This window comes from Thamnophis elegans, chromosome 4 (genome assembly GCF_009769535.1).
Source record: "Thamnophis elegans isolate rThaEle1 chromosome 4, rThaEle1.pri, whole genome shotgun sequence".
Classification (NCBI taxonomy): Eukaryota; Metazoa; Chordata; class Lepidosauria; order Squamata; family Colubridae; genus Thamnophis; species Thamnophis elegans.
Genome location: NC_045544.1, coordinates 92,214,935 through 92,242,747, shown reverse-complemented (window position 1 = coordinate 92,242,747; position 27,813 = coordinate 92,214,935). Strand labels below are relative to the sequence as shown.

At 37.6% G+C, this 27,813-nt stretch overlaps 3 protein-coding genes and 1 long non-coding RNA gene across 4 annotated transcripts; 3 read left to right on the top strand and 1 right to left on the bottom strand.

Annotated features, from left to right (window-relative positions):
• Positions 1–684: 684 nt before the first annotated feature.
• On the top strand, positions 685–8,664 carry LOC116506917 (putative uncharacterized protein DDB_G0271974). The gene is made up of 4 exons (XM_032214805.1): positions 685–832; positions 3,056–3,127; positions 3,786–3,932; positions 8,300–8,664. Exons 2-4 carry the CDS (start codon positions 3,058–3,060, stop codon positions 8,401–8,403), a joined length of 321 nt encoding a protein of 106 aa, XP_032070696.1. The 5' UTR covers positions 685–832; positions 3,056–3,057; the 3' UTR covers positions 8,404–8,664.
• Positions 8,665–8,771: 107 nt separating this feature from the next.
• LOC116508174 lies at positions 8,772–14,824 on the top strand. Its single transcript, XR_004255291.1, has 3 exons — positions 8,772–11,014; positions 12,322–12,414; positions 14,134–14,824. It is a non-coding gene; the product is annotated as an uncharacterized LOC116508174 (long non-coding RNA).
• Positions 14,825–21,020: 6,196 nt separating this feature from the next.
• Positions 21,021–22,912, top strand: LOC116508338. Its single transcript, XM_032216910.1, has one exon. The coding sequence runs from the start codon at positions 21,708–21,710 to the stop codon at positions 22,815–22,817; it is 1,110 nt and encodes a 369-aa protein (XP_032072801.1). The 5' UTR covers positions 21,021–21,707; the 3' UTR covers positions 22,818–22,912.
• Positions 22,913–24,288: 1,376 nt separating this feature from the next.
• RD3 (retinal degeneration 3, GUCY2D regulator) lies at positions 24,289–26,406 on the bottom strand. Its single transcript, XM_032214896.1, has 2 exons — positions 26,092–26,406; positions 24,289–24,586 (listed from the first exon to the last, which is right to left on the bottom strand). The coding sequence occupies exons 1-2, from the start codon at positions 26,385–26,387 to the stop codon at positions 24,289–24,291; spliced, it is 594 nt and encodes a 197-aa protein (XP_032070787.1). The 5' UTR covers positions 26,388–26,406.
• Between the last annotated feature and the right edge of the window lie 1,407 nt (positions 26,407–27,813).

The following is a 27,813-nucleotide window of genomic DNA, read 5'->3' as shown; positions in this document are numbered from 1 at the left end:
AGATTTCATTATTTTCAATTGTTCCTTCAAGCCAGATCCCTCATAAGAGCCATATTTTTTTCATAGCCCAATGCAAAAGTACAGATTTAATGCATTATTCCAATTTTTAAATGGAACCCATTTGAAACTACTGTCCCAATTTAGATCATTTTTCCTGCAAGAACAATCAATTTTCAGTAACAACCATTAATTTTTAGTGCCTACGAGATACAGATCCGCACTATTTTCTCTAGAATCCATTTATTGCAAATCGGAGATCTCAAACCATGCGTAGTCACGAATTTGAAGATTATTTGCAGAGCTTGTGCTAAAACATGGAACCGAGTTTTTATGCCAAACCCTGCTACAGATGGCAGTGCAGTGCTTCTCTACACCCGGCCTGGAATCCCATTGTACCTGACTTACTGCTGGCTTAACTATGGCTTATTCAGACGCAGTTTCCTGAATTCATAAGACACTGAGCCCTACTATTCATAAGCGAGCCTGAAAGGTGGGTAAGGGCAGCGACAAGAGTTTGTGGTTCGCCAGCTCCTTCAAGCGCAGTCCAAGCGGTTTAGGACGAACGCCAATGCCTCCCACCCTTCTCTGCTTATGCGCTTCGTTCGAAACTGCCGACAGGCGTCGGAAGCTTAGCCACATGGTATTCGCTTACAATCATTTCCGGGATGTGGGCGCCGGCCTAGTCCCGACAAGCGGCAGAGCTCAACATTGTGGTTCCGGGTTCCTGGAGATCACTGGGCCGCAGCGGCTGTTTTCCGTAAATCGCCGCTGCGTTCGCTTCCGCTGCCTGCTAGAAACCCCCTCCTGAAAGTAGCCGGAGGTGAACTTGTAGGTAGGCTTCTCTGGGTTGCTGGACTAAGTTCATGCGACTCTCGGTGCTGTTGCCTAGTTCTGGAGACGCGTAATGCATCCTTCGCAACCCTAATCCTAAGTATTACGAGCACCGCCTTCCTGATTGAAACGGCGACGAGAGTGCAAATAAACCCGAGAGACTCTGGTTGTGAGGTTGCGAGGGAAAAAAACGTCTGGGTGGGGGCCTGGGGTGGGAAGAGAGAGATCGCACAAGCGTCTCCTGTAACCCGGAGCCTTTAGAGACGCCCCGGGTGAAACGAATTCGCCGCGTTTGCCACGACCACACTGATATTTGCATGTAGCTTGTAATCGAAGAGAGAGCGATTACAGTCGTGGTTTCTCTTTTGATAAATAAAGGATAGTCGACATTTCCATGGACCTGCACTGGGAATATTTTTTTCCTTTAAAAGAAAAAAAAGGAAAAACAGCGGAGATTCATAATACCTAAAAGAGATTTAGAAAAATATTTGGTGCTTTTATATATTGGGGTTTGCTGCATCATTTTCTGCCTTCACATGACACAGTGAAGCATAATGACATATACAAACTGGGTTTCTAAGCTGTTCAACTAAAATTGGTTAATTTATTGCTTAGTGAATTTTCTAATTTCAATCCTGACAAAATCATTTTTGTATAATAGATCTTTATCTTATTTAATGTTTAACTGAACATTTCTATAGGTGATTCTTCATAAAATGTAATACAAAATGTTCATATGGTAGCATATGTATTGATTGATTGATTAATTAATTAATTCATCAAATAAGACTAAAGGCAACACTTTATTAATGGAGCCTTTATATCTGTGGAGCCTTTATGTCTTCGCCCTTAAGGAATAGGCTTAGAGTTCTTGATACTTCTGTTTTGATTTGCTATAATAGATTGATATCGCTATTGGAGGTACTTGAAATTACTATTCAAAATAAGTTCCCAGAACTCAATTCATTAATGTGATTGATTAGTTATGGTTTGATCTCATGTAATTTCAACCACTTTTGATTTGTGAACATAAACAGTATAACAAAACCATTGTGAGATAAAACATGTTAAGTATAGACAACCAATGTACATCTGGTAAAAGTTGTAGAGTTAATCTATAAGTATATGCCTTATGTGCAGTATAACTTCCAAAAATTGGGACTGAAGTATATATTAAGGGCTATTTAATTTGTGTTACTGTGAATTTTTCACAGTAAACTCTGTATTAAAGATTCATTCCAAATCGCCTTATGCAATATGAAGCCACTTTTCAGAAGCCTTCTTAAATTGCATATTTTATTATGATAGCAGATTTATCCTATAAAGAAACTTATAAAGTTGCTCATCACTTTGAAGAATTATATTATATTAGTTATATATATATATATATATATATATATATATATATATATATATATATATATATATATATATATATATATATATATATTATTTTTTAGACAACATAATCACATAACAATAGAAAAAGAAAGGCAGAGGGAAAAGAAAAAAAAAACAAAAAAAAAAACCCCACACACAAACCCATCATCCCATACAGTATGTCATTTGATTACAGGTGCTTTAACCTTTATCATTCTTATACATTCGTTGTTTCATTTAATAGTTTTTGGTTTCGTATTGTTTCTTACTCCCCTGCCTGTAGCAATCCATCCCTACTACATTTCCCCCCATACACACACCCCATATCTCTCTGTTATATATTTAATAGACGCCACAATAACCTAGGGTTAAAAAAAGAAAAAGAAAAAAAGGGGAAAAACACAAAAAAGAAAAAAAACCATCATCACATGCAGCATGTCGTTTGGTTACAAGTGTTTTAACATCTGCATCTTCAAATACCAATTTTTTGAGTTCTCATGACACACTGAATTGTAAATTAATCAATTTGTGTATGCCTAAAATGTAACTAGCTTCTGATTTACTGTATTATAAAAGGATAGTCATAAATTTAAAGCAGCGAGGAGTTAGGACCACAAGCAAGTGCATTGATGGTCTGTTAGAATAATTAGTGTTGTTACATAATAATTTAATGCTTCCTACAAGTGTTATGTTGAAACTCTTTTAAGGAAGTTCTGCAGATCATAATTCGGTATTGGTATTGGTATTAGAAATAGGCAGTGAAAGTTAACAGGTCATTTACATTTCTTTAGGAAAAATAATATTTGCAACTCTGTGATTATATGATTTATATAATATCTCACAGATATGGATGACCACCATGAAGCAATAGATGAGATGCGGTGTGCAACATCACAAGAGAAAACAAAAGTCAGAGGTAAGAATGATTATTGGCCCTGTAATAGTAGTGTCAATAAATATATTAGACTTTTGATTCTGGTACAAGCTAAACACTACAGATGGAACTTTTTATTTAAAAAAAAACATACCAAAATTGATATTTTTCCCATTTTCTATTTTCAAACCTTTGACATTCAAAAATAAGCTTAATTTATTTTAAATGTAAAACTTTGTAAAGATGAAGTAATATTGATGTTTGCCAGACAATTATTGTCTGGAAGTACTTGTCTTGCTGAATCTAACTTGGTCTGGTTCAGATAAGGTAGTAATATTGCTTTTAACATTGGTGTTACTGTTTTCCTTTGATTTGTTTTAAAGTTTTAATGCACCATGTGTTGCCTATAATTAATGAGTAATTAAAGTATAATAACACATTTTTTTAAAAAAATGGGATCTAGATATATTGTATATCAATCATTCTGTGCTTGCATTCTAGATGGAAAAAGGCAGAATGTACTAAATAGATCCATATATTTATTTGCTTATTTTTTATTTAACTATTACTTAATGTATGTTTCAGTCATTCAGTACTAACAATAGTTGACAACCATTTAAAGGAGAATCTAACACTAATGCTACTCAGCATATGAAAAGGGAAACCCTACTCACTCTTTCTGTCCTTTTTATTTCTTTAGAGGAAAGTAAAAGGAAACGGAAGCGAAGCAGAAGCAGATCATCCTCCATCTCTTCCTCTACATCTTCTAATTCTTCTACATCCTCGTCTTCAAGGTCTTCTTCCAGGTCTTCTGCCTCACAAAGCAGAAGCAGTTCAAGTAGCAGAGGTAAGAATGTTTTGTTACAGTTATGAAATTCATTTTGTAGATGCTGCCTTTAGATGTTATATAGCCAATAACAATTATTGACCTAGCAGGAGTAAATATAGGTGGTCCTCCAGAAACGTCCATTCATTTAACCACTGATGGAAGTTATGATGGTACTGAAAACATGAACTTACGACTGTTCTTCAAAGCCCTGGCTAATGCAGTGCCCCCCATGGCCATACTTGAATAATATTTAGGTCCACCCATCCTGCTGTTGCCACACATGAACACATCTCTAACTGACTGTAATCCTTGCTTGCCACTCGTCTGCTGGGTTCACCACCTTGGCTGCGCACAGAGTAGACATTGTGAACATATCCTACAGAGTTCTAGATGAGAGCTACTCTTGGGGCATGGGGTGCATAGTACACTACTAAGTGCTGGGATCTTCTGCTAGTGCAAAAGAAAGCGAGCATGAAAGAAGGTTCTGGCTAACACACAACGCCAGCAAAAGAAAAAAAGGACGAGCAAGCATGTGAAAGAAGGCATTAGAAAAGAAGACCCAGCTAGTAGTGCTAAACAGTATGGCAATCACAACAGCAGGCAAGACAGCAGCGCAAAGTCAGGCAACCAAATGGAAAAGCTTGGGGGAAGATAAGTGGGTGAACGGAGTTGCAGTAATTCTTTACTTTCTTCCAAGAATGGCTCGGTGGGCCCTTGCCTAATGACCATATGGGATTCACTCAATGACACCAATTGGGATTGCCAGAATTGCTGTTTCTTAGCCATGTAGTTATGATATTTCGCTTAATGACCATTCCCTTAGTCATTAAAAATGAAATATAAATATTTGTTTCAATGAAATAATGCCAATATATTGAAGTGTACTGGTAAGTACTGTACAGAAAATCAAGTAATGTGGGGAGGCAGAGCTGACGTCGTGACGATACAATGTGCCATCTTGGAACTCCAGGATCGCCGTCGATATCTCTGCCACTGGATGGTCATTGTGGACCTAAACTCCCGTAGACACGGTGATAGAGAAGGGCACATCTTGCCAATACCAGGGGCATCGCAAAGTCCCCGGTCGATCCAGGAGAAGCCCTTTTTTCCGGCCATAGAGAAGCAACCATTGAAGCTGCTGAAAGTTGGGATAGCTCCAGAACGGAAGCAAAATGGGAGAAAAAGTGTGTCGAATTGGTGAGATAAATTTTATTATTAGAGAAGCGAACACCCAAAAAGATCAAAAGTAAAGTTAAAGTTGAAGACAGAAGAGATTAAGCGGCGAGATTAAGCCTGAGTCAAACTTAGTGTGTGTGGTTGTTTTTTTTTTTTTAATCCTTTTATTGATGGAATTCTTACAAACGCTTCTTACTTTTTAAACCGGACTGGGTTTTTTTCTTCTTCTATTTTTCCTTTTTTAATACCTATAGATTAAGACTTTTTTTCTTTTTCAATGCTCTGTTGCATTTTCTCTTTAAGAACTTTTTTTCCTCCTTAAACCTGGAATATAAAGAGGGGAGTAAAAGTAGAAGAAAAGAAATAACACTGCCACTTGGAGGCTTGGAAACATTGCTTTTCTTTTCTTTCTTTGAACATTTAATCTACATTTCAAGGTCTTTGAGTTTGTTTATTGAAAATGATAGCGAGAGGAGCATGGATTGTTTATACAGGTGCTCCTCTGGGGTACTATCAGTAGCTGGACTGGAGTGAAAAGAAAGCCTTGACTTGAAAGAGAGAAGATTGCGGTGAATTTGTTTGGAACTTAATAAAAAAGCTTTATTCTATATAGTGGCAGTGTTTACTATCTGGAGGAATGTTGCAGCACGGAAAAGAAAAGGAAGTGACATTACAGATGATTATGCAAGAAATTCAAAAAATACAAGTAAGAACAGAGAGCATTGAAAAGAGAATGGAGAATATTGAACAAAGAACAGAAAAAATAGATGAAAAATTGAGAATACGTATCAAATGATGATGAAATATGAGGACAGATTTCAAAAAATTAAAGAAAAAGATTAACAAAAAAATTAAGAAAATTGATGATATTGACAGCAGATTGAGCATAGATGGAAAAGACGAGTGGAATATTGGAATGGGAGATTGACAGATTAGAATTTTACCTCAGATTCCAGAATATAGAAGAAGAAAAAGGAGAAAATTTGGCAGAAGTAATAATAGAAATTTTGGCAAAAGCATCGGTGACAACCAAAGGAAAGTTTATGGAAGGAACAGACGAGGAGTCTCAAGTCTTTACAAGATATGCAATGGAAAACAAGTTGCCAAGAGTTGTCCATATAAGATCTACCAAGAAAGCAATTAGAACACAAATGCTGCAAATGGCATGAGACATAAGATTGCACTACTACTGGAAGGATACAGGATGATGTAATGAAATGCTATAATAAAAACATTTAAATTTAGAATATTACGCATAAAATGAAGTAACAATAGTTATAGTCAAATAAATGATTAACAATGATAATAATGCATATATATATATATATATACACACACACACATACATATACACACATACATACATATACATACATATACATACACACACACACACACACACTAGATTGATAATATGAACTTTTATATAAATTGTAAGTGAAGACACTGGGGAAGACGCACAAATGTTTTGTAACCAAAGGTAAACAATTTCATGTAGTATACAATATAAAGAGGTAATATTACTGGATGGTTTTAGGATGATGTCATGAAATGCCATAATATAATTTTATTCTAAATTTAGAATATTTCACATAAAAGGAAGTAATAATAGTTATAGTCAAATAAATGTTTCATAATGATAATAATTTTATACCTATATATTAGATTGATGATATGAGATTCTATATCAATTGTAAGTGAAGACTACGATGAGGAATATTGGACTAAAATCCACACCTGGTTGGAAAAAAATGAGGAAATACCAATGCAGGAGGAAGTTATTCATAGAATAATGGAATGTGCTGAAATGAGTAAATTGACATTTGAAATTAGAGAACAAGAAGATAAAACAATTTTACAAGATATGGGATTTGTTTTATTAATGGTTAGATTAAAAAAACATGGAAATAAAAGATATTAGAGAATGTTATTAATACAAGAATAATAGAATGATACTGAATATAACATAAAGATATATTATAATTGGATAGATTGAAGATGATGTAATGAATTGTTATAATATAAATGAACCCAATATTTAGTATATCTTGTTTAAAATGAAGGAATAATAGTGATAGTCAAATAAATGAGGTATAATGATAATAATGTATACAAACATATTCGATTTGATATTATGTGATTCATATAACTTGCAAGTGATGACTATGGAAAGAATGCACAAAAACCTTGTAACCAATCAACACACTGTATGTAATGAAAGATGGTTTTATGTTTTGTTTGTCTATGTTTGTCTAAAAATAAAAACTTTTTATATACATAAAAAAAAGAAAATCAAGTAATGTGGTAGGTTTATATAATTCATCTGGCATTGCAACTAACAGTGACCATTCATTTCAAATGGACTTTAGGGGGAAATACCACCTAACCCAGGGGCCCCCATCCTGTGGTTCACAGCCCACTACCCAGGCCGTTGGATAATCGCCACCAGGCCGCATGAAAACTATGGCCCCACTTGCGTGAGCGTCGTCCCAAACACTCATGGCTCCTCGCACAAGCCTCATAGGTGCTTGTGGCCCCATTTGCGCGAGCATTGCCATGAATGTCATGGGCACTCATGTGTGCATGCACTTGCCCCTCCCACAAAATCATCCTCTCCTCCTCTCCCTGCTCTGGGCTCATCAACCCGGAAGAGTTGGAGAACTCTGACCTAACCATCAGTGACATAAGCAGCATTGTCCAAGATTATACCCTTGGGGACCAATAATCCAATCCATTACCCTAAGATAGTAATTACTTTTAATTGGGTGAAACAGTTTCCACAAATTATTATGAGAGTGAATTTCATAGTAATATGTCATTCTTTAGCTAGTTGGGGGGAATATCTGTATATGTAGCCCACTCCTTCACATATCACAGAATATACTAAAGTTCTTGTTTTAATTTACATCATGTCTCCCCTTCAGGAGCTTGGGGCAATGTGCATAATACTTCCTTCAATAATTCTTTACCATAAGAAGAAATATATGAGGTAGGGTAAACTTAATGGCTGGCTAAATTTCAGCAATTAAGTTTCTACACTAACTAGAGTAAGGATTTGAATCGGGATCTCCCCACTCCTGGCGCAAGTACCTATGTCTTAATATCCAAATAATAAAATTCCTGGAAATTTTGAATCTCAATTTTAGTGACAAAAATCTATTTAATGTTGTTTGAGTCTTAATATGCATTTGTTAAATTTTAATGCTTAGATTCTTCAAAAGTAAAAGCTAAGAAGAGGAAAAAGGAAAAAAACAACAAAAAGGTAAAACTAAAATTACTAAAAATATTAAGTAAAAATACAGCAGTGAAATGAACAGTACTGTCATGTACACATGATTCACATAAAGGAAAAGCTGTTATGTCCCTATTAATTATATCAAAATTATCGTTTCTACTTTTGCACTCAAGTATTAATCATGCTGCTTTAGAGCAACTGCCTCTTAACATATATTGGCAACATGAGTTTTCCCCAATAGCGGTAAATTATCACTTTGGTCACTTTGAGCCCTGGTGGCAGAGTGGTTAGAATGCATTATTGCAGGCTAACACTGTCCACTGCCAGGAGTTCAATCCAGACTGGTTCAAGATTGACTCAGCCTTTCATCCTTCCAAGGTTGGTAAAATGAGGATCCAGATTGTTGGGGACAATATGCTGTCTCTGTAAGCCACTTAGAGAGTGCTATAAAAGCACTATAAAGCAGTAGGTAAGTCTAGGTGCTATTGCTACTGCTATAGCTATTGGTCTTATAATGGTTATTTGCTTTTCAATTGACTCAGTGATGTACTTGCATAAGTACATATGGAAACAGTATCTCAGTATTCAGTCAGTATCCCAATTACGTCGACTGAAGTATTCACATATATGAGTTGTGTGCCTTTTGTAATAAGCATCCAGCATTGACCGTGTACTTGGCAATGCCTCTAGAACAGAGTTTCTTGATACAATGTATCATGAGAGACAAAGGAAGCTCCATATGAATATCATAAAAAGGTTATCTTTAATCCCTGGGTCACAGTTAAAAGAGTTTGGGAAGATGTTGAGTACCAAACTTATCATATTATTTCTTATAGACTGAGAGATTTAAGAACCCCATTCCCCCAGTTCATTTTTTTGGTTAAATTTATATTATTTTTGTTCAGAAGGTAAAGGTAACATGCGTATTGTTCTCTTCTATTTTTTTTCCATAACAACAATCCTGTGAAGCAGGTTGGGCTGACTGGTTCAAAGCCACTTACCCTTTGTTCTTTCTCATTTTGAAACAAATCTCAATGCCAGAAGGAGCCTGGGACAAATATCAAGGGACTATAAGAAACTAGGCAGGAAAGCAAAACCATTTGGAGTAAAGATTATGTTTCCATCAATAAATTCAACTAAAGGTTTTAGCCTAAAGAAGGAATGAAAGATTCTAGATGTGAACATTATCGTCATAAAAAGGTGAACCATCTACAGGAAGCCATGCGCCTTGCAAAGACTGGGAAGAATGGAAGAGAGCTTTAATTTAAGCTTGGAGGAGGGAGGTCTACAGGAAGACATGATACTTGAAGGCTGTCACAGGAAGGAGAATGTGAATTTATTCTTCTTAGTGCCTGAAGGTGGGTCAAGAATCAGTGAGTGGAAGTTTTACTAGTTTGGAATAAATATGTTGGCGATTCAAACTGGAAATAAGGAATTTCCTGATCACCTGACTCCTGGAATCCAGGAGTGTTCTATCCCTCAAGGTTTTCAAAGAAAGGTTGGACAGCTATTTATCTGGAATAGTCTTGAGGATTCATGGCCTAGGCTGTAGGTTGAACAAGAAGATTTCCAAGGTAACTGCCAAATATTTGATAAATCATGTAGTATGACTTTTGATTGAGTGTCGATTTGAATCTCCTTGGGAGATTTTAACCACCATACCCTATGCTGCCTTGATAGGATGAGAACATTGATTTATTAATTCATAGAACTTATGTGAATATGTTTGAGTTTTCCATGGTCCCTTTCTAATATAAACTTTATATTAACAATATTATTCTCATAGTCAAGTTGCCTTTTTTTTCTTTAATTGAGGAAAAGATCTAAATTGATGCAAGATGGTGATAGGCACCTAGATTTTGGGCCAGGGTAATTGTCAGGTTCCTCCCCACCCACGTCCTGATGTGCTGCTTCATCATGGTAGGGGGTATTCCTGAAGGTTTAGCCACAAACCTTGGGAGCTTCTGCCTTGAGTACAGTAGAGTCACTCAAAGCCTGAAAGGCTGCCCAGGTAAAAAAAGCAAGCACCTACATTGAGGAGCAGCAATCTAAAAAAAAAGATGCTAGGGGCAGATTATCACTTTCATGACAATAGAAAAGAAATCAACTCGTACAACATAGGAGAAGGCAGTGGAAAATCACTCCTATATTTTTACCAAGAAAACCATAAGCAATGATATTCTCTATGGAAGTAAAAGTTGGACTTTGAAGAAGCAGCATTTGAAGAGTCTTAGTGCTAGTGTTTGAGAAGACTACTGAGAATATTATGGACAACCAAGAAAGCAAATGGATTATTGAAGAAATCAACCCAGAGTTTCCACTCAAGGCACAGATGAACAGGCTCAGATTATCCTATGTCAGACAGTATGCAGAGACCCATTTCTCTGGAGAAGACTGATGCTGGGAAAAGTCAAAGGAAAGAGAAGAGTGCCACCAGCAGTAAGGTGGATGGATTCAGTTGAGTGATAAGAGATGCCATGTTTGAAGAGCTGAAGGATCAGGTTAGGGACAGATTGTCAAGGGGAAAAAATCTATATTGTGCTTGCAAAGAGTAATAAAATGACACAATGACACATAATCAAATTTTCAGGTATCTCTTTTTTATCAGAAAAGAAAAAAAGAGAAGATGAAAAAAAAGAAAGAAAAGAAGAGAAAGAAAGAGAAATCAAGTCCTGTACAGCTTTCTAAAGTAAGTGCAAAAACTTAATACAAAGTGTGTTTTTCCTCTTCTCAGAATTAGACAGTCTGTGAAAAGTTAATGGAATGACTTTGATTAACTCTTTCCTGTAATTTTCAGATTGTATCTTACTATTATGCTACTTCGTGGTTATCTTTTCTTCTTTTGTTTCCTTATATTTTCTTTTCTGGCATATTTCTCCAAGTAATCAAAGATGGCATATTTGAATCTCTAACACATCCCCTTTTAGCCTTCAAAACTAATTAGCAGTTTAGGAAGTTAGACACTCGATAATGATTGACACAAAGTCCTTCAGTGAACTTCTAAAGTAGACATTTCAACCTGATTTTATAAATCCAAAATTGACACTCTAAACATACCACCAGAGTGTCAGAAATAAATCAGATTAACATCAGGAAGACAAGAGTATAATGTCTAGACCTGGGATGGTGAACCTATGGCACGCGTGCCACAGGTGGCACGCAGAGCCATTTGTCAGGGCACGGGACTTCCGGTTTGCTCATAGGGTCGTTTTTTGTCCTCAGGAGCCTTCAGGGAAACCTCTGGAAGGCCCCTGAAGGCTCCAGAGGGCTTAAACCGGTCCTACAAGCAAACCAGAAGTCCGTTCCTGAACTTCCGGTTTGCCCATAGGGCCATGTCTACTTAGTGAACATGTAGGTTGGGACTCTTGGCTTTATCCAATCCAAAGAAAATAGAGGGGGAAAGCTATAATATACTTTTTAGTAAAATAGTGCCTTTTTGTTACAGTTTCATTCTTTCAAGAAAAGTCATGGTCCTATAAATACCATTACTTTAGCTAACAAAGCCACAGATAAATATAGATAAAGATTATAGAATAGAGAGAGAGATACAAATTAAATATAGAGAGAGTGAGAGAGAGAGGTGAGAGAGAGAGAGAGAGAGAGAAAGAGACAGACAGACAGATATAGATGATAGATATAGATAGATGAGCGAGAGTCCATCCTTACTGCTTAATATGATTTACGTTCCATTTCTCAAATTTATTTGAAATTTAACTAAGGTCAAGCAACTAAACAACATATATAGCAGGAGGATCCTGTTCCTGTGGGGGGGGGGGAATTCTTTTTCCTCTTTTTTAAGTTGTTTCCTTGGGAACAGTATTCTTTCGTTGGGGAACATAGGGTAGCTTTGGTTTCTTGTTCTTTTAATAAAGTTTTATTCAGCACAAATTCACACTTTCTTGTGATTGTTGTGACATTAAAATGGTTTATAAGTCCTTACTGATGTAATTTAAAATGTACATTTTATTTATAGACCACAATATTGTATTGTTTTAGTATCTCAAAGATAAAAAGAAGAACCATAACTACAGTATGATCACAGGAAAGAAAATAAAGATGAAAATAAAGAAGAGTAAAAAGGATAAAGAGGTATTTCTGAATATGAAAAACATATTTCACATCGATATATTTAATGTTTAAAAATTTTAAACACTTAAAAATGTTTAAAAATGGTGTTACCTGCATTTATAATGCATTAGCATTTAGGGTGTTCAGTAATTATCCTGAAATATAGATAATTTCTTATATGTGTTTGTTATATGTTCCATCTAATATGTTCGAATATATTTTCTTATAAATTAAAAAAAAAAAACTATTTCTAACCTTCAGACACACATACATTTACAAAATGTTTACAAATTCACCAAAATTTGAATCAAAAAGTATCAGGAAAGGCAGCAACACAAGTCCATTACTTATTACTGAAATATCTGTTTATGAGCAGTGAGATATGGAATGTGATTTGTAAATCTCCTGTTAGAACAAAATAAAGGAACACAATGGAAATGAGAAAACTAGTCTTCTCACGATTGTATCATGGAATTGGTCAACTTTAGCTACATTAACCCTATGTCCTTTCTTAATTGTTTTACTTGTGAACCGTCATATCTATTTTTATTACCTTAGATTATTAAAAATTGCAAGAAATGTTTATTTAGAATATCTCTTACACTCTTAACTATGCCGTTCCCACAGTTGTTCCTCCCTCTCATATATAGCTATAAGTGCTTGTGACTAGAAGGAAGGTAGAGGGGGCAAGGAAAAGAGTACTTTAACTGTCTTGCTGCTGAAACTCCACATGAAAAGAACTGAACAGACCTACAGAACAGTGGTGGGTTGCAGGCTGTACGGGTGTACCGGAGCCTGCCCAGAGCACCAGATACCATTCTGGTACAGTGCTCCGGAGGGCACACCCGTCCACCCAAGCTCCTTACCGGTCTTTTAAGTCTTCAGGCTTACGTGCATGGTGCATACAGCGCCTGCGTGACGCTCTGCTGAACAGCTGGAGCATCGCAGAGTCACTAATGCATGCGCGCACTGCGCACGTCCATCTGGACACCGCTGGGCCCATTCCAACCATACCGGTTGGAACAGGATCCGGAACCCACCACTGCTACAGAAGTTCTGGCAGGGTTGTCTGGAGACCTCATTATTTTGTGTCTATAGAAGGTTCCCCCAGAGGAACTCCATGCCTTCCAGAGTGGTATTTCTTGTCATTATTCTGTGCAGAAGAACAGAAATGGAGGTGTTTTTGCAGAAGAAACGGTAGAGAATAGTCATTCTCCTTCCTAGGAAGAGGGGGCAGAGAGGTCCTTGTTCAAGAGTCAAGCTCACCTTGTTCAAGCTCACCTTGTTCAAGAGTCAAGTTCACCCTCTGTTGAAAATGCCCTAAGGCTCACAGAAGTTTGTGGAATAAGAGAAACTAGTCCTTGGCACAAATTCAGTTTCCCTCCTTCGTTAGGAGATGAGATAAAATATACTATTCATTATTAAATGTATGCTGGTTGTATATCATTTCTAGTTTTTAATCTGCAACATTATGTAAGTGCATACAATTTTAGGAATATTCATTTGCCCTTGCTACCCTATCCAAAGTCATAGTATCTATTAAAATTTCTTAGCTTAATTTATTCCTTACATGCAGCAGTTAAAACTTAGCTTTGTACCTATGAATAACTGGGCAGCAGAATAATTTGAAAATAGTTAATGGGGATACTATTTATTGGGAATAGTCTTTGAAAATTATTTGCAAAATGTATTTTTGATCACTTAAAATTAGGTTTTAATGACTGCTCTCTTTTTTTTCAGCGAGATCGGAACCGAGCAGAACTTCTTGATTTCTTGAACTCTACTTTTTAGTGAAAAAGCTGTTAAATGAGGACCAATAAGTGTGTCAGCTTATTCAGTCATCTTGCTCCTTTAAAGCACCAAATACAAGCTCAGGGTGAAGCATGAAAAAACATCTTGATGCATGAGGAGTTGAAATTGTCCCACTATGACGATAATTGACAACTCCTTTAAAAGGGTAAAATAATTGGTGACATTTTATCAACAAAGAGCCATATTGAAGTTGAAAAGAACCTAATCACACTAGGACAAAGGCATAATCATTCATTAAAATGAAAGGATGCGTTGGAATTTCAGCCTACTGTGAATATCCAAATTGCATGCAGAATGCAACTTCACCATCCGTTGTCCTTGGTCATTTTATTGATTAAAGCCAAATAATAGCAGAGAAGTTCTTAAAGAAGAATCAGACCCGTGTATATAGATATTTTTAGTATTGAGAATATTTGCAAACAGCAACATACCTCTTTCTGCGTAGTGTACATTCTCTAAAGCATTGAGTAGATTTTTTAAAATCATTTTCTTTTGTAAAGTGTTTTCTTTTTAAAGTTAGTAAAAAAAAACACTATAATTTCAGTTTATTTAATGAGGTGCTAGGCATTTAATTTTGAAACTGGCGTGGTACAACTATTAAATGAACATTATGAAATTAGCTTACTGCCCACTGCTGCTTGGTTTTTTCCTTATTTTGGATAGGATGATCCTTGATCAGTATTGTGGCCTTCAGAGAGGCATGTATCAAAGTCCATATTATGAAAATCTCAGTGGGCTACCAATTTCAGTTGAGTGTAATGGTATGGCTAACAGAGTCCTCAAAAGACTGGTTGTGGCATATAACCTCACAGTGTGTGAAGTTCATTTTATGAAAAAAAATCCAATAAAACATACTGCTTCCTATATAAATTGTTTTAGTGAAGTATTAACAAGTGTGAAGAAAGCATTAGGATTAGAAAGATACTGTTGAGAACTACAGCTACCACATAAGTTCATGATGGTGAACTTATGGCACACGTGCAACAGGTGGCACACGGAGCCCTCTCTGTAGGCATGTGAACCATCGCCCAGCTCAGCTCCACTGTGCATGTGCGAGCACCTCCCACCGGCCAGCTGAGTTTTGGGTCTCTGCTGTACATGCTGCACAGGAGTGGGAGGAGCCAGGGGGTGCGGCATGCTCCCCTGCACCCCCTTTTTGGTTTCAGGAGGCTTCAGGGAGGCCTGCCAGGCCTAAAACGGGTTGTGGGGAGGGGGGTGAGGCACCAGGGCGGAGTGCATTGCATTATGGGTGTGGGTTTTTCTTTCCCCAAAGCCCTTAATAAGAAAAATGTCTAATGACTTAACAGTTTGTCTTCATTTTTGCATTTTTTAAATATTACACCTTAGGTGACTTGTTTACCACAAGAACATTTAAAACAGTAAACACCTTTACAATTTAAAGCAATTTATTGAAATAATGTTAAATAAGTATTGTTTAATTTATCAATAATTAAAACATAGTTATTATTCACTCTCCAAATGGTCATTGAAAGAGCTTTGTGGAGGTTTTAAATATAATCAAGATTGGGGACATCTAGATCTCAGGGTGGGGGAGAGATAATTCCACAGATGGAATAGTTACCATAAACATTTGCTTCTAAGTTCCTATCCTCTAACTTTTTAAAGAGGGGGATTCACAGCATTTTTCTTAGATTGCTTGAATAGCAGAAGCAGATTCTATTTATAGAGATAGTTCATTACACAACCTAAACCCAAACTACGCATTGCTTTTTAGATCATTAGCAACTTCTTTAATTTGAATCAAGAGCAGTGCTTGTAATATTGGTGTTACATTGTTGAAGGAGCTCTCACCTGATTACTTATTCCAAACAGTCTTTTGATAGTGTTCAAAGTCATAACTAAGAAGAGTGCATTGTAGAAATGCAGTAGTAAAGTACGGGGGTGAGCAATTGGGTAAAGACCCATCTTTTTTATCCGTGTCACCCCAAATCAATGGATGACTCCCTCCCCTGAATGGTTTAATATAGATAATAAGATAGGGAAAGGGGGGAGGAGAACTCTGAGCCCCATAAATCAGTGGCCAAGAGCTAAATCACTTCCAATTTCTAATGCAGAAAAGTGCTTCCAACTCCCTCACATGTATGCCAGCCTGACCTCTTGATTGCTGGTGTCAGATGTTGCTGAGGGATATAATAGAACCAGAAGATAACACTGACCAAATCCTGATAGAGGTAATTGAAAAACCAATATAGTTTCTTTCCCATAACTGTTCTGAACTCTAATTGAAAATGAGAATGTAACTTTTCCAAGGCCCATTGGAACTGCAGCCGCACAATCTTCTCTAACACCACCTCTAAAGTTGAAGGAGGATGTTGATTGCTTCAAGTCCTGCCATTTACTCATTTGTCTGCCTTAAGGAGCCAACGAAGGGCATAGGTTAAGCCCAGATGTAGAGAGCATATTCTGTTAATCACGCCACTTTCTTAACACTCCACAAGATCAGAATTCCACGTAGGCTTGCAGGAAGTTGTCCAATTAATTTCATTTGATTCTACTAAGCTGGGAATAAGATCTGAGCAAATACAAATTGATCTGTGAAATGTTTTGCAAACGTAACACAGCAATATTGTCAGGCCTGCAGCCATGTTCCTTTTGGATCTTTGGCCTGCCACACTTTCTATGATTCTACTCTGGTGTTTCTATGGTGGGGAATTCAGAGGGGAGATAGTACAGAGTAAAATGCTATGCAGCCAGAATAAAATTCCTTACTAGAATGCCAACGTCATCCTTTGTCTTGCCATCTCTGCCCCTGACCGGAACTGGATGGGTGGAACTGCCAGCATGGCAGTGGAAGATTGGACTATGTGATGGACTTGTGGATGTCGGGGCAAGATCATGAACTTTAATGTGGGGGGGGGGGGAACCGAGGACCTTCAGATTTGGGTTTTCCAAGATGTGCCAACATGGCGCTCTTAATAAATTGGAACTTTGAGCAATACTTTGCCTTGGACTCTGATTTAATTTTGGATGCTATTTGGAATGCTGACAAATATATACATTGGGAAACAATCTTGCCCCAGTCTGTGCAGATTGCATTAAAGAGTACTGCTAGATGTCAGTTTACTGATGCAATGATGTTCCAGTGCTGGTTGCCATGTGTGAGGGAAAATGGAATATGCTTATTTATGAATGCAATGTTTATAGTCCCCTACTTGTGTATCATTTTGGACACCCAGTAAAAGCAGTGTAACAAGACGAATAAAACAGCCATCCAGGGAAAAGAAACAATTCAAATTAGTAGAATTCACTCTCAGTGGCAGGTGTGCATAGTGTACCAGGGCAGTACCCGTGGAAACAGCCACGTTTTCAAGGCAGGATCAGAGTTCTATGGATTTCTTAGGCTCTACAAGATGACCCTGCTTAGTAGGACTCAAAGTATGCCAATTCTGTTTATTATTTATTTATAAAATTAATATGCTACCCATTTCACTGAAAAAAGGATTATTAGGTTTCACTGGACAGAGACACACAACAGAAGGCAGGCAGGCAGGCCTACAACTTGATCCATATGGGGACTTACAAATGACCACCAGTACAGTAAAAAAAAAATTAAACTTACTTTAAATTGCATTTGGAAGCCCTGACTGACCATTGGAAGAATAAGCATGGTGAATGCCTATTAAAATGCCTTTAAATAGGCATTTGGTTGATCCAACAGTTATCTTAATGTTTTTACTCTTCTGAGATTTGCCTGGATAGTATGTATTGATGGGATGATTATAATTCAGTATTGCTGTCCCTAGGATTTGACCCACTTGGTTACAAGATTTGTGTTTTTCATTGTTCTTGCTTCAGTTCTCATAGCAAAGCTATTGGCACACGATGCAGTTATTTTTCAGTTAGCTTGTTACAAACTGACTTCCATGTGACTAGAACATGGATTTTCCTACTCCTAATCCAGCACCATAACCACTACAACATACTGGCACTCCATAATTCAAACCAGGTGTAGTACAAAAGTAACATCTTGGAGTTGAGCTTGGCTCCTGCTGATGCCATGGGTTTTGCAATGGTATGAAAAGGGCCAGTGACTTCTTCCAGGGTATTTGAAGTGTGATGCAACCTTTAAAGTAACACCAGAGGGCACCCTGTCCACCTGTAAATTTATCAAGGATTGATAATCAACATGAAGAATTTTAAAACCAGTACAGTATCTTATTATTCACTGCCAATTTTAGCTGTTAGAGAAAACACTGAGAGGCTCTGTTTTAAGTACTTCCCGGTACTTATGCAGAATTGGCAATGAGTTTATTTATATATGCTGCATCCAATATATTTAGAATGTGCATTTTAATGTGTATCTGAATGAATGCAACTATTCCTTTATCTATGCATCTTAGGGTCATTGTGATCTAGAGGCTACTGCAACATAAATTTCATATTTCTAAACCCTACAGCCCTGATGGCGAACCTATGGCATATGTGCCAGAGGTGGCATGCAGCGCCCTCTCTATGGGCATGTGAGCCGTTGCCCCAGTTCAACTCCACCGCGCAGGCACGTACGCCTCCTGCCAGCCAGCTGGTCTTCTGGGCTCTGCTGCACATGTGGGGGGGGTGGAACTGCACGTGCATGTGTGGAGCGCATGCGGGGGGTTGCGCGTGCATGTGGTGGTTTGGGCGTGCGCTTTGGGCACTCGGTCCAGAAAATATTAGCCATCACCCTATCATTACTCTTATTTTTACAAACAGGAGAATTTTGAACTTTAAATGCACTTAATTTTTTTATACCATACAACACATCCCTTATATTCTGATATATCTCAATAGTGTTTCTTTGAAACAAATCTAAGTCAGCTAGGGAAACAAAAATGCAGGTATTAGCACAATCCTCGGGGTAATGTTTAAAAGGATAATGTGGTGAAGAAAGCAGCTTGACCTTTGGACAATAATTTACTTCATGAATGCAGATAAATTCTTGTTGCTCTTCATATTTCCACTATCTTAGACTTTCAGTGAGAAACAATGCAAAATATTTTTAAAAGCCCAATTACTGAGTATATTAATAGGTAGATCATCTCACCAAAGAAAATTCAGATAACAAGTTTAACTTTTCTTTGTGAAAGTCATGCCAATTCTTCAGAATGCCAGCTGGTTTTGTGTTTCATAGATATTTATTTATTAAATATATGCCTCCCATCTCACTCTTAAAACAACTCTGGGTGACTTACAATATCGGAAAACAGTAATATAAAACAATTTAAACATTAAAAGGCCATAAACATCAAAAGTTAACAAAAAACACCACTATGTAACAAAGAAAGAAATACATAAATAGGATGAAGGTGGGATCTTCTTAGTGTACAAAACACATCCAGAGTGGATGCCTATTTTTAATCAACCATTTAATAGGAACGTTTTCTGCTAAATCAAATTTTAAAGTTTCTCTTTTCACATTAACAACCCTTTTTCCAGTTGTTTACTTTAGCAATTTGCACTGGAATTCTATGTGTAGGTACTAATATATACAACTCCACTGTCTTCTGTGGAATTTTCCTGGGGAGGTAGGAATATGGGATACAACCTGAGTGATACATAAAATCTTTCAGTTCTATGTATGTTTCAATCACACAATTCTTCAATATTACTCTCTCTCAGATAAGAGTGGATACTATATTCAGGTATAACTATATAACTCCTGAACACAGTCTCTATTTTGCTTACTCAAGAAATTGCATTTTAATAGCAATAGAAAAGCATTGCTAATTGTAATCTATATCTATATCTATGAATGAATATATATATGTCTTGGCAATGTTTCAGTGAGCTCCCACTCGCCATCTTCAGCTCTTTCGGCTTCGTGCTCGTGCGAGTAAAGCGTGGTCGGAGCTGCCGTCTCTCTATAAATCTTGGGGGGTGGAGTGCTGGCTTTGTTGCTGTAAGTGGGTTGATTGGCTGTGTAGTTGCATCCTGATTGGTAGATGGAGTTGGTGTTTGTAGATTGGTCGGCTGTTTCATATCATCCTGTGTGGCTGAGGTGCTGACTGTGTGTCAGTTGTTATTTTGTGTTGTAACAACCTGGATGGTGGGTGGGGCTCATTTGTTGACTAGAGCTGGTTTCCAGATGTCTGGTAGGCGGGAGGTATTATCACGTTTATTCATGTTGTGGGGGTATTTTTCTATTTCAATGGCTTCCATAATTATTCTCTTGTTGAAATGTTCAGTTTTGGAGACTTCAGGATTTTTTTTTATCTCAATGTGTGTGTGTGTGCGTGTGTGCGTGTGTGTGTGTGTGTGTGTGTATACATACTGTATATTGGATACTAAAGTAACACTGGAACTGTTAATAAATAGAACACAGCAGATCTGTATCTATCACAATCAATCACAAGGCAGTTAAAGTTAAGAAAAGCACTTTCGTAATTGAAGCATTTCACTCCTAGATACAAAAGTGATTGTATGACTTGATAGGAAATGGCTGTTTTTGTAGTTTCCCCCACAAATCGGGTTCTAATGCAAAAAGGACCAGGCACCCAAAACACCACAAAGAAGGAGCCCATTGTACAAGAGATGTTAATATTTACCATGTTCAAAATGTGCCATAAAAACCACGTGTCCAATATAGATAGAGAGGATTCAGACCAGCAATTTCTTCACATTCTCAGGCTGCCTGAGCAGAAAGAGGGGAGACCATCTCACAGGTTTCTGCTCTTGACCTTTAAATCAGCCTTGACTGATATAGTACCCCCATCAGTACTACATCGTGTTGAGGTTTAGGAGTTGTCATTCCAGTCTATTTGGAGTTCATGCAATTTGACCAGACTACTTTAGAGTTAGGGTTAAATATGTGCCAATATTTCAACACTGGAGAAACAGTATAGAAATGCCACAATGAAAATAGTTTTCTTAGATGGCTTAGAAATGTATGATTGTCAAATTGTCAGTATCTCTGTACTCCCACTCGCACATAACTGAAGCCCTAAATCCATTTGGCATTAAACAATGCTATTTGCTGGTGTCTTTGTCAAATATATTTGAGAAAGAAGATAAGCAGGAATAGAGAAAATTCTTCAGTGCATACTCTGCTTACTTTCAGGAAATCCAACATTAGCAAAAGCATTCTAAAATAAAGCTGAAGCCACCATAATATAAAAGAACCCCAACAGTCTTTTGGGAACTTGAGTTCTGCAAGCAGCACAAAACCCTCTCAAGTGCTCCATTAATTTTCAGAATTGGTCTGAAGCTCTAATCGAAAACCACCACCTGTTCCTGTATCAACAAGATATCTAGCAGAAACAGAAAAGTTTTTTCTTTAGACAGATGACTGAAATACCACAGTGTACAATTTGCACAAAAGACTATGGCATAAATAAGATAGTCAGTCCTCCTATCTTCAACAACAATGTTACACAGTCTCTCTCTAGGGCTGTAAAACACTGAGAAGGACTTCACCTTGGCAGTTTGAGTTGTGCCTCTGGTGTGAAGAGAGTATGCAAGTTAGAAGCCATGTCAAGAACTCAAGTGACCATTCTTAAAGTGAGTTTATGGCTGTTAAATGTTACCACAAAAATAAGCCCAGTAAGAAAGGGGAGCCGGCAGGACAGGAAGTGTCGTTCCAGGAATGCACAGAAACATCCTCAATGTTCTTTAAGAATGGAGTAAGGGAAGAGATGAAAGCAAAAAAAAATGGAGTATTAAAAGCAGCAAAGATGAATGCTTCCCTTGCATCAAAGATTAGAACAAGAACAATTAATAATTCCTCTATAATTAAGGTCTCCCTGAGACAGAACAACAAGGCATTGGCTATGGCCCTCAATGCTGCCAAGATAACAGCCAAGAATCTTACTGATGACAAGATGAGACTGCAGAAAGAAGTAGAGTTGGGTCACTTTGAAAATGCTTGCTTACGCCAAAAGCTCTCTTCTGAGAAAAAATATACTGATGAACTGCAGCTCTTTATGAACAGCTGCTTTCAAACTGCAATCAAGATGACGAGATTGTTAGAGGATGAAAGAGGGCACAATGATACTCATGATATTTCTTGCAGTCAGGATGATAGCAACTGTCCTAGAGTGGCACCAAAATTTATGAGAATTCCATTGTCTCATGTGGATGATGAAGGAAGTGGCAATGCCAGAAAGACATCCACCAGTCTGGAGAAATTTCCTTTGCAATCTGCTCTTGGTGAGACTTGGAGAAGTATGCCTTTCCATGAAGTAAAGAAGTCATTCTCTTCTTTCACTGACAAAGTATTGGCAAGCAGTGGAAATAGTCATGCAGGATTACATGGAGTAGATGACTCTACTTTGGCATTGAATTCAAGCACAATTTTTGGAGACAACCTTTGGAATGTGCCACAGAATTCCAGGAGCAACTCACTATCTATCCTGGATAAGAATTATCCTGTCCATCAATGGAATAAAGTCCTGAACGATTTAACAAATTCCATCCCTCTTGAAACTTCTCCAATATGTCTATACCGACGAAGAAAAAAGGAAGTTTCCTATGCAGAGCCTAGCCTGAATAAAAAACTGAGGCGTGGTGACCCCTTTACAATGACTGACTTCCTCAGTTCCCCCATCTATAAAACAAAAAAGAAGTTGACAAAAGGAACTGAAATGTCCAGGAAAACCAAGAAAATTTTAAAAAGTTAGATCTGTTGATTAATCTTTAGACAAAGAATAACACAATTGTTTCCTAGGTATGAGGTTTTTTTCTTAATTCAGCGAGTTTTAGCCAAATATTTTTTATAAATATTTGTTTCTCAAACTAGGTCTGTTGAATTACATCAGATTTATTCTAACTATTTGAAGATTAATTGGAACACTTATATGTAAACTTGTCATAATAACATGAAAACTAAAATCAGGTATTCTTAAAAAATAAATAAAAAATAAGCCCAGTAAAATGTCTGACTCACGTTTAGAGATACATTCTATCGTGGTCATGGCAGCACTGTATTTCATTTTTTAAAAATGTATACATCCAAGAGACAAATATGTTTCTTCCTGAACCAGTAGTGTAGAAATGTGTGCAATAAAAATAAGGAAAATACATTTTGTTGTATCTATTATAGAAATTATCAACCCAGGAGAGGGAAAATGGAAACACTGCCTTGGTGATACACCTTGAAAATGGTGTTTCAAAGCATTCCTTTTTCCCCTAAGCATAGGAGCCCATTGCTTTTTTCAGTTTTTCGGTTTTAAAGAAACGTTTTGCCTTAAAATATCTACATGGAGGTCCCTGTTTTTTTTTCAAGATAGAGCTAACATAGCCTGTCCATGGTAGTCACTGATTAGCCAAGATATATTGTATATAGTTAAGGCTATATAGCAACTAATTACCAAAAAGGAAGAATTTCCAGGTGCTAAAATTTTTCAAGGTGTATGTCTCCCTTCCCTCAAATTTTGTAGCCAAAGTACCCAGCAAGGCTCACCTTTCTATTTAAGAGTTATTGGCATTCCTCCAGCTGATGATATTGACAGCAATGCCTGATAACATTTTGGCAAAAAGAAAAAAAGGGTAAACTACTGCTATCTTATAATACTTACTTTTGTTTAAAATTTAATGTTGGGAAATTCTAAATGAGATATTTCTGCCTTTTTATGCATGGATCCTTGCATATGGCTGGGTAGGGTTGGTGGTTGGGTGTTGTGCGGTGTATGCCAATTTTTCTGTGATCATGGGCAAAAGGATTGAGAGGAAAACCCAAAAGAAAACTAAAATAAATAAGCATGCTTTTCACCATTATTCCCTGGGCCTTTTAGGTGACAAATAAGCACCTATATAAATGTTTTAAATAAACACATACCCAGGCTGAAATATGTGTAGTTTTGCATGCAAGTTCATAGCATAATAAACTGGTAAAAGTGAGGCTAATCTGTCGGAATGATTTTTTTAAAATGTATTTGCCCAAGGGAAACAGAAACTTGCAGGCATAAATAATAATAGGCATGGATAATCCAGGCATGGATTAAAAGGTACCTAAAAAGAATTCAGGTGAATTCTTCCCAACAGAGAAACAATTAGAAACAGGACAAAAATAATCATCCTGCAAATAGACCCCCCCAAATAAATAAAATAGTCTGTTTCTAAAAAAAAAAAAAACTATTGTTACAAATAAAGTCAGTAGTCCTTGGTATCCCTAAATTCAGGCATGCTCCACATTCTTTTAGTCGGATCCATGCCTCTCTCCACGTCTTCTGAAATGGTCTTGATATCACTGCTGAAAGGGGAAATCCTGATGCGGGATCTGAAAGTGGTGAGGGAGAGGCTGGTTTTGTTCTTGGTGTTCCATTGCCTTGCAAGTTTCTTGGCGTCCTCTTCCTCTTTGATCTTCTCAGTGGCATCGTGCAGAACGGAACGGAAAAGCTGAGGTATTTCTCCAGGCTCTGGTTCATACTCAGCAATAAGTTGCCGAAATCTAAGAAATAAATGAGCAAAAGATTCTAGCCTTAGAATGGCATATACAGTCCACCTTCACTTAAATTCTCAGAGCAGAGAGATATAGGTGTTAACTCAGTGTTTCTCAACCTTGGCGACTTTAAATCCTGTGGACTTCAACTCCCAGAAACCCCCAGCCAGCGCTGGCTGGGGAATTCTGGGAGTTGAAGTCCACAGGATTTAAAGTTGCCAAGGTTGAGAAACACTGTGTTAACTTATGTTAGGGGTGTCAAACTTGATTTCATTGAGGGCCGCATCAGGGTTGTTTTATACCTCGTGGGCCAGGGGGCATGGCCAGGAGGGGTGTGGCCATTACTCATCGAGACTCCATTTTTGGCAGCAACAGCCTGCCCAGATTCCATTTTTGGCTGCAAAGGCCTCCTGCAGCGAAAACGGAGCTCGGAGAGGTCACATGCAGCTTCCCAGGCCTTGTTTTCACTGACAGAGGAACTTTGGTCCTTCGTTGTTTCCAGAGCGGGCCCACGGGCCAGATCTAAGCATCCCATGAGCCGGATCCAGCCCACGGGCCTTGAGTTTGATATCCCTGTCTTATGACATTCTCTCATATATCAGGATTGACACAACTTCTACCACCATCTCTTTTGGAGTAAAGGGCACATTTATGTATTTCTGTATTTTTACACACTGTATATTCTTTATTGTGTTTTTATTTAAACTGATCTGTATTTGACTTCTACTGTTTTTACTTATTACAGTACAATAGTTATACTTACTTACTTACTTATTTCCATTTCATAATTCTAAACCACCCATCTCCCTCCCTCCCTTTCTTAAACACATTATTTCCTGGTGGTCAGTATAAATGAAGGAAATAATAGCTCATCAACTATTTCCATCATTTGAATTTCCCCATCTATATAAATTATAGGTCCTCTTTAAAAAGAATCACTTGGCATTATAAATTATATGCAGTGATGTTATTTGGTTAAATTGGTAGCAGGCAGCAAGTTATCCTATCCAAATTCTGCCAAGCAAAACATTATAATAATCAAATGTCTGGATAAAACCCATTAGACAATCGCAAACTTTTGCCTGTAAAGACAGAATATGCACCTGAAGCAACTGATTGCATTTGTGATATATTTCTGCAAATTATTTCCAGCAAGAGTTTCTAAACAGACTCTCAGTACTGAGTTCTTCGTACATACAAATAGAATGAACATTCAGTAATTGATTCTAGACATGTCATTTAGAAAGCCGTGAATCATTTTTGAATTATTCATAAACAGTTGTAAAAAACAGAAAACGATGGTTTACTCTGCTTTTTTTAGTCCAGTTCAGCTGCAGGGGAAAATCAATCAAGTTTCAATGCTAGATATTCTACCCAATTCCCTGCATCTGGTGTTCTCTAAATGTGATGGATTTCAGAATCCATCATCTCCAGCCAGAGCAGTCTTTGGGATTAAGTTATTTCTACTTCACACTCATCCTATATACAGTGCATGACAGATTCCAAACAAATACCTAATAATAATTGGTCCACAATAGGATGGATGTAGTTTGGAACAGATATCCTCCAGCTGCAGACGCTCCCCTGGACTGATATCATGGCTGTGCTTGGGGTAGTTAACCAGCCAACCATAATCAACTCCTGTTTTGAGCTTGCGATACTCGTTTTCTTTCTCCCGCTGTTGTTTCTCAGCTTCTTTGATCTGCCAATCAAGCTCCATCATCAGGGTTTCAGTCACCATTTCCATTGGGCTTCTTTGAGAAATACGACTGGAAGGTTCATTCCATCCAAACCAGGATGCCAGTGCCATGTTCTTCTTTTTTCCTTCCTTTATCTGCAAAGAACAAGTGAAACCAAAATGTTTTTCATGTTTACAAGAGATACGGTGGGCAACATGTGTGTGTGTGTGTTTGTTTGTGTGTGTGTGTAAAGAGAGAGAGAGGTATTCACATATAATACGTACATACCCAGCAAGTCTCTGAATTCTACAGTGTTCTCATAGTCCTCTTATTGACCTCCAATGGACATCTGAGGGAGGGAGGGAGGGAGGGAGGGAGGGAGGGAGGGAGGGAAGGAAGGAAGGAAGGAAGGAAGGAAGGAAGGAAGGAAGGAAGGAAGGAAGGAAGGAAGGAAGGAAATCTCTTTAATGAACTGGAACAGGGCTACCTGGACATGCTTATCTAGAGTCAAATTAATATTATTTCCTTAGCTCAGACATTATCTACAGAATTATATACTGAACTAGCAGCAGTTTGCCAATTGGTTTTTCAGAAATCATTCTCAATCCAGTTGGAGATACCTTGATCCTCAATGATAGATCTGAAATTTCACTAGTTTCTTAGGATGAATATTTAATTTGATATTTGATTGATATTTCAAAACGTGGAACTTTTTTTTAAAAAAAGGTCATCCTCACACCAAACATTGCTCCATACTCAACAATACCCTCCCACACAAGTAGCCTTTTCTGGCAATGGATGCACCAATTTTCACCCTCTATACATAAGGATGATTGCATAATGGGCTTCCCCCACCTCTGTTGCTCAGGATTTTTCAGGCTATTCCACAAAATAAGAAGCTATTTGCATCTAGTCCCACTTGGGAAGGAAGGACTTGAAAGATCAGCCATTCTCTCAAGGTTAAAAGGTCAACATTGTCTTAAGGAACTCAAGCGTCTATAACAGTGGTGGTGAACCTTTTCAGCACTGAGTGCCGAAAAGGACGCATGGAAACATCATGCATGGTGTGAGGTGCTGCTGATAGGGCATGTCACAATCACTGTAGGTGGTTTTCCCAGATTTTCTGTTATTGGTGGAACACCCATATGCTGCTGGACTGTATTGGTGCTGATGTGGTTGAGAAGGGAGATGCCTAATGATGCCAATACAACACTTGCATTTCCATGGTATGCAAAAGACATTCAGTACTTTAGGTAGTTGGTTTGCGCTTAGCACCATACGGTGCTATTGGGCAACCATCATTCTATACAGTTTCTATTTTAAGTAATTTGACAGGCACCTATTACCAAACATTACATTCATCCTCATGCGCACTTTCCTATTAATGCCACCGTCATTTTGCAGATGGAATCCTAAGTAACGGAAGGAGTTTGCTTTCATTAGCACTTTGCCGTTGATCTTGACAGTGAGGTGCTCAGGCTGATCTCTAGATAATCAGGTTTCTTGATCTTAAGTCACAAACCAAATCGGCTAAGACTGTCATTCCACATCTAGACC

Bases quoted from the DNA above. Each gene is read 5' to 3' on its own strand.
- LOC116506917 (XM_032214805.1), top strand. From the start codon at position 3,058: ATGGATGACCACCATGAAGCAATAGATGAGATGCGGTGTGCAACATCA. The intron at 3,128-3,785 runs GTAAGAATGATT...TTATTTCTTTAG, and splicing joins AGAGAAAACAAAAGTCAGAG to AGGAAAGTAAAAGGAAACGG. The intron at 3,933-8,299 runs GTAAGAATGTTT...TTTAATGCTTAG, and splicing joins AAGCAGTTCAAGTAGCAGAG to ATTCTTCAAAAGTAAAAGCT.
- LOC116508338 (XM_032216910.1), top strand. From the start codon at position 21,708: ATGGCTGTTAAATGTTACCACAAAAATAAGCCCAGTAAGAAAGGGGAG.
- RD3 (XM_032214896.1), bottom strand. From the start codon at position 26,387: ATGGCACTGGCATCCTGGTTTGGATGGAATGAACCTTCCAGTCGTATT. The intron at 24,587-26,091 runs GTATTTGTTTGG...TTTATTTCTTAG, and splicing joins TGTGGACCAATTATTATTAG to ATTTCGGCAACTTATTGCTG.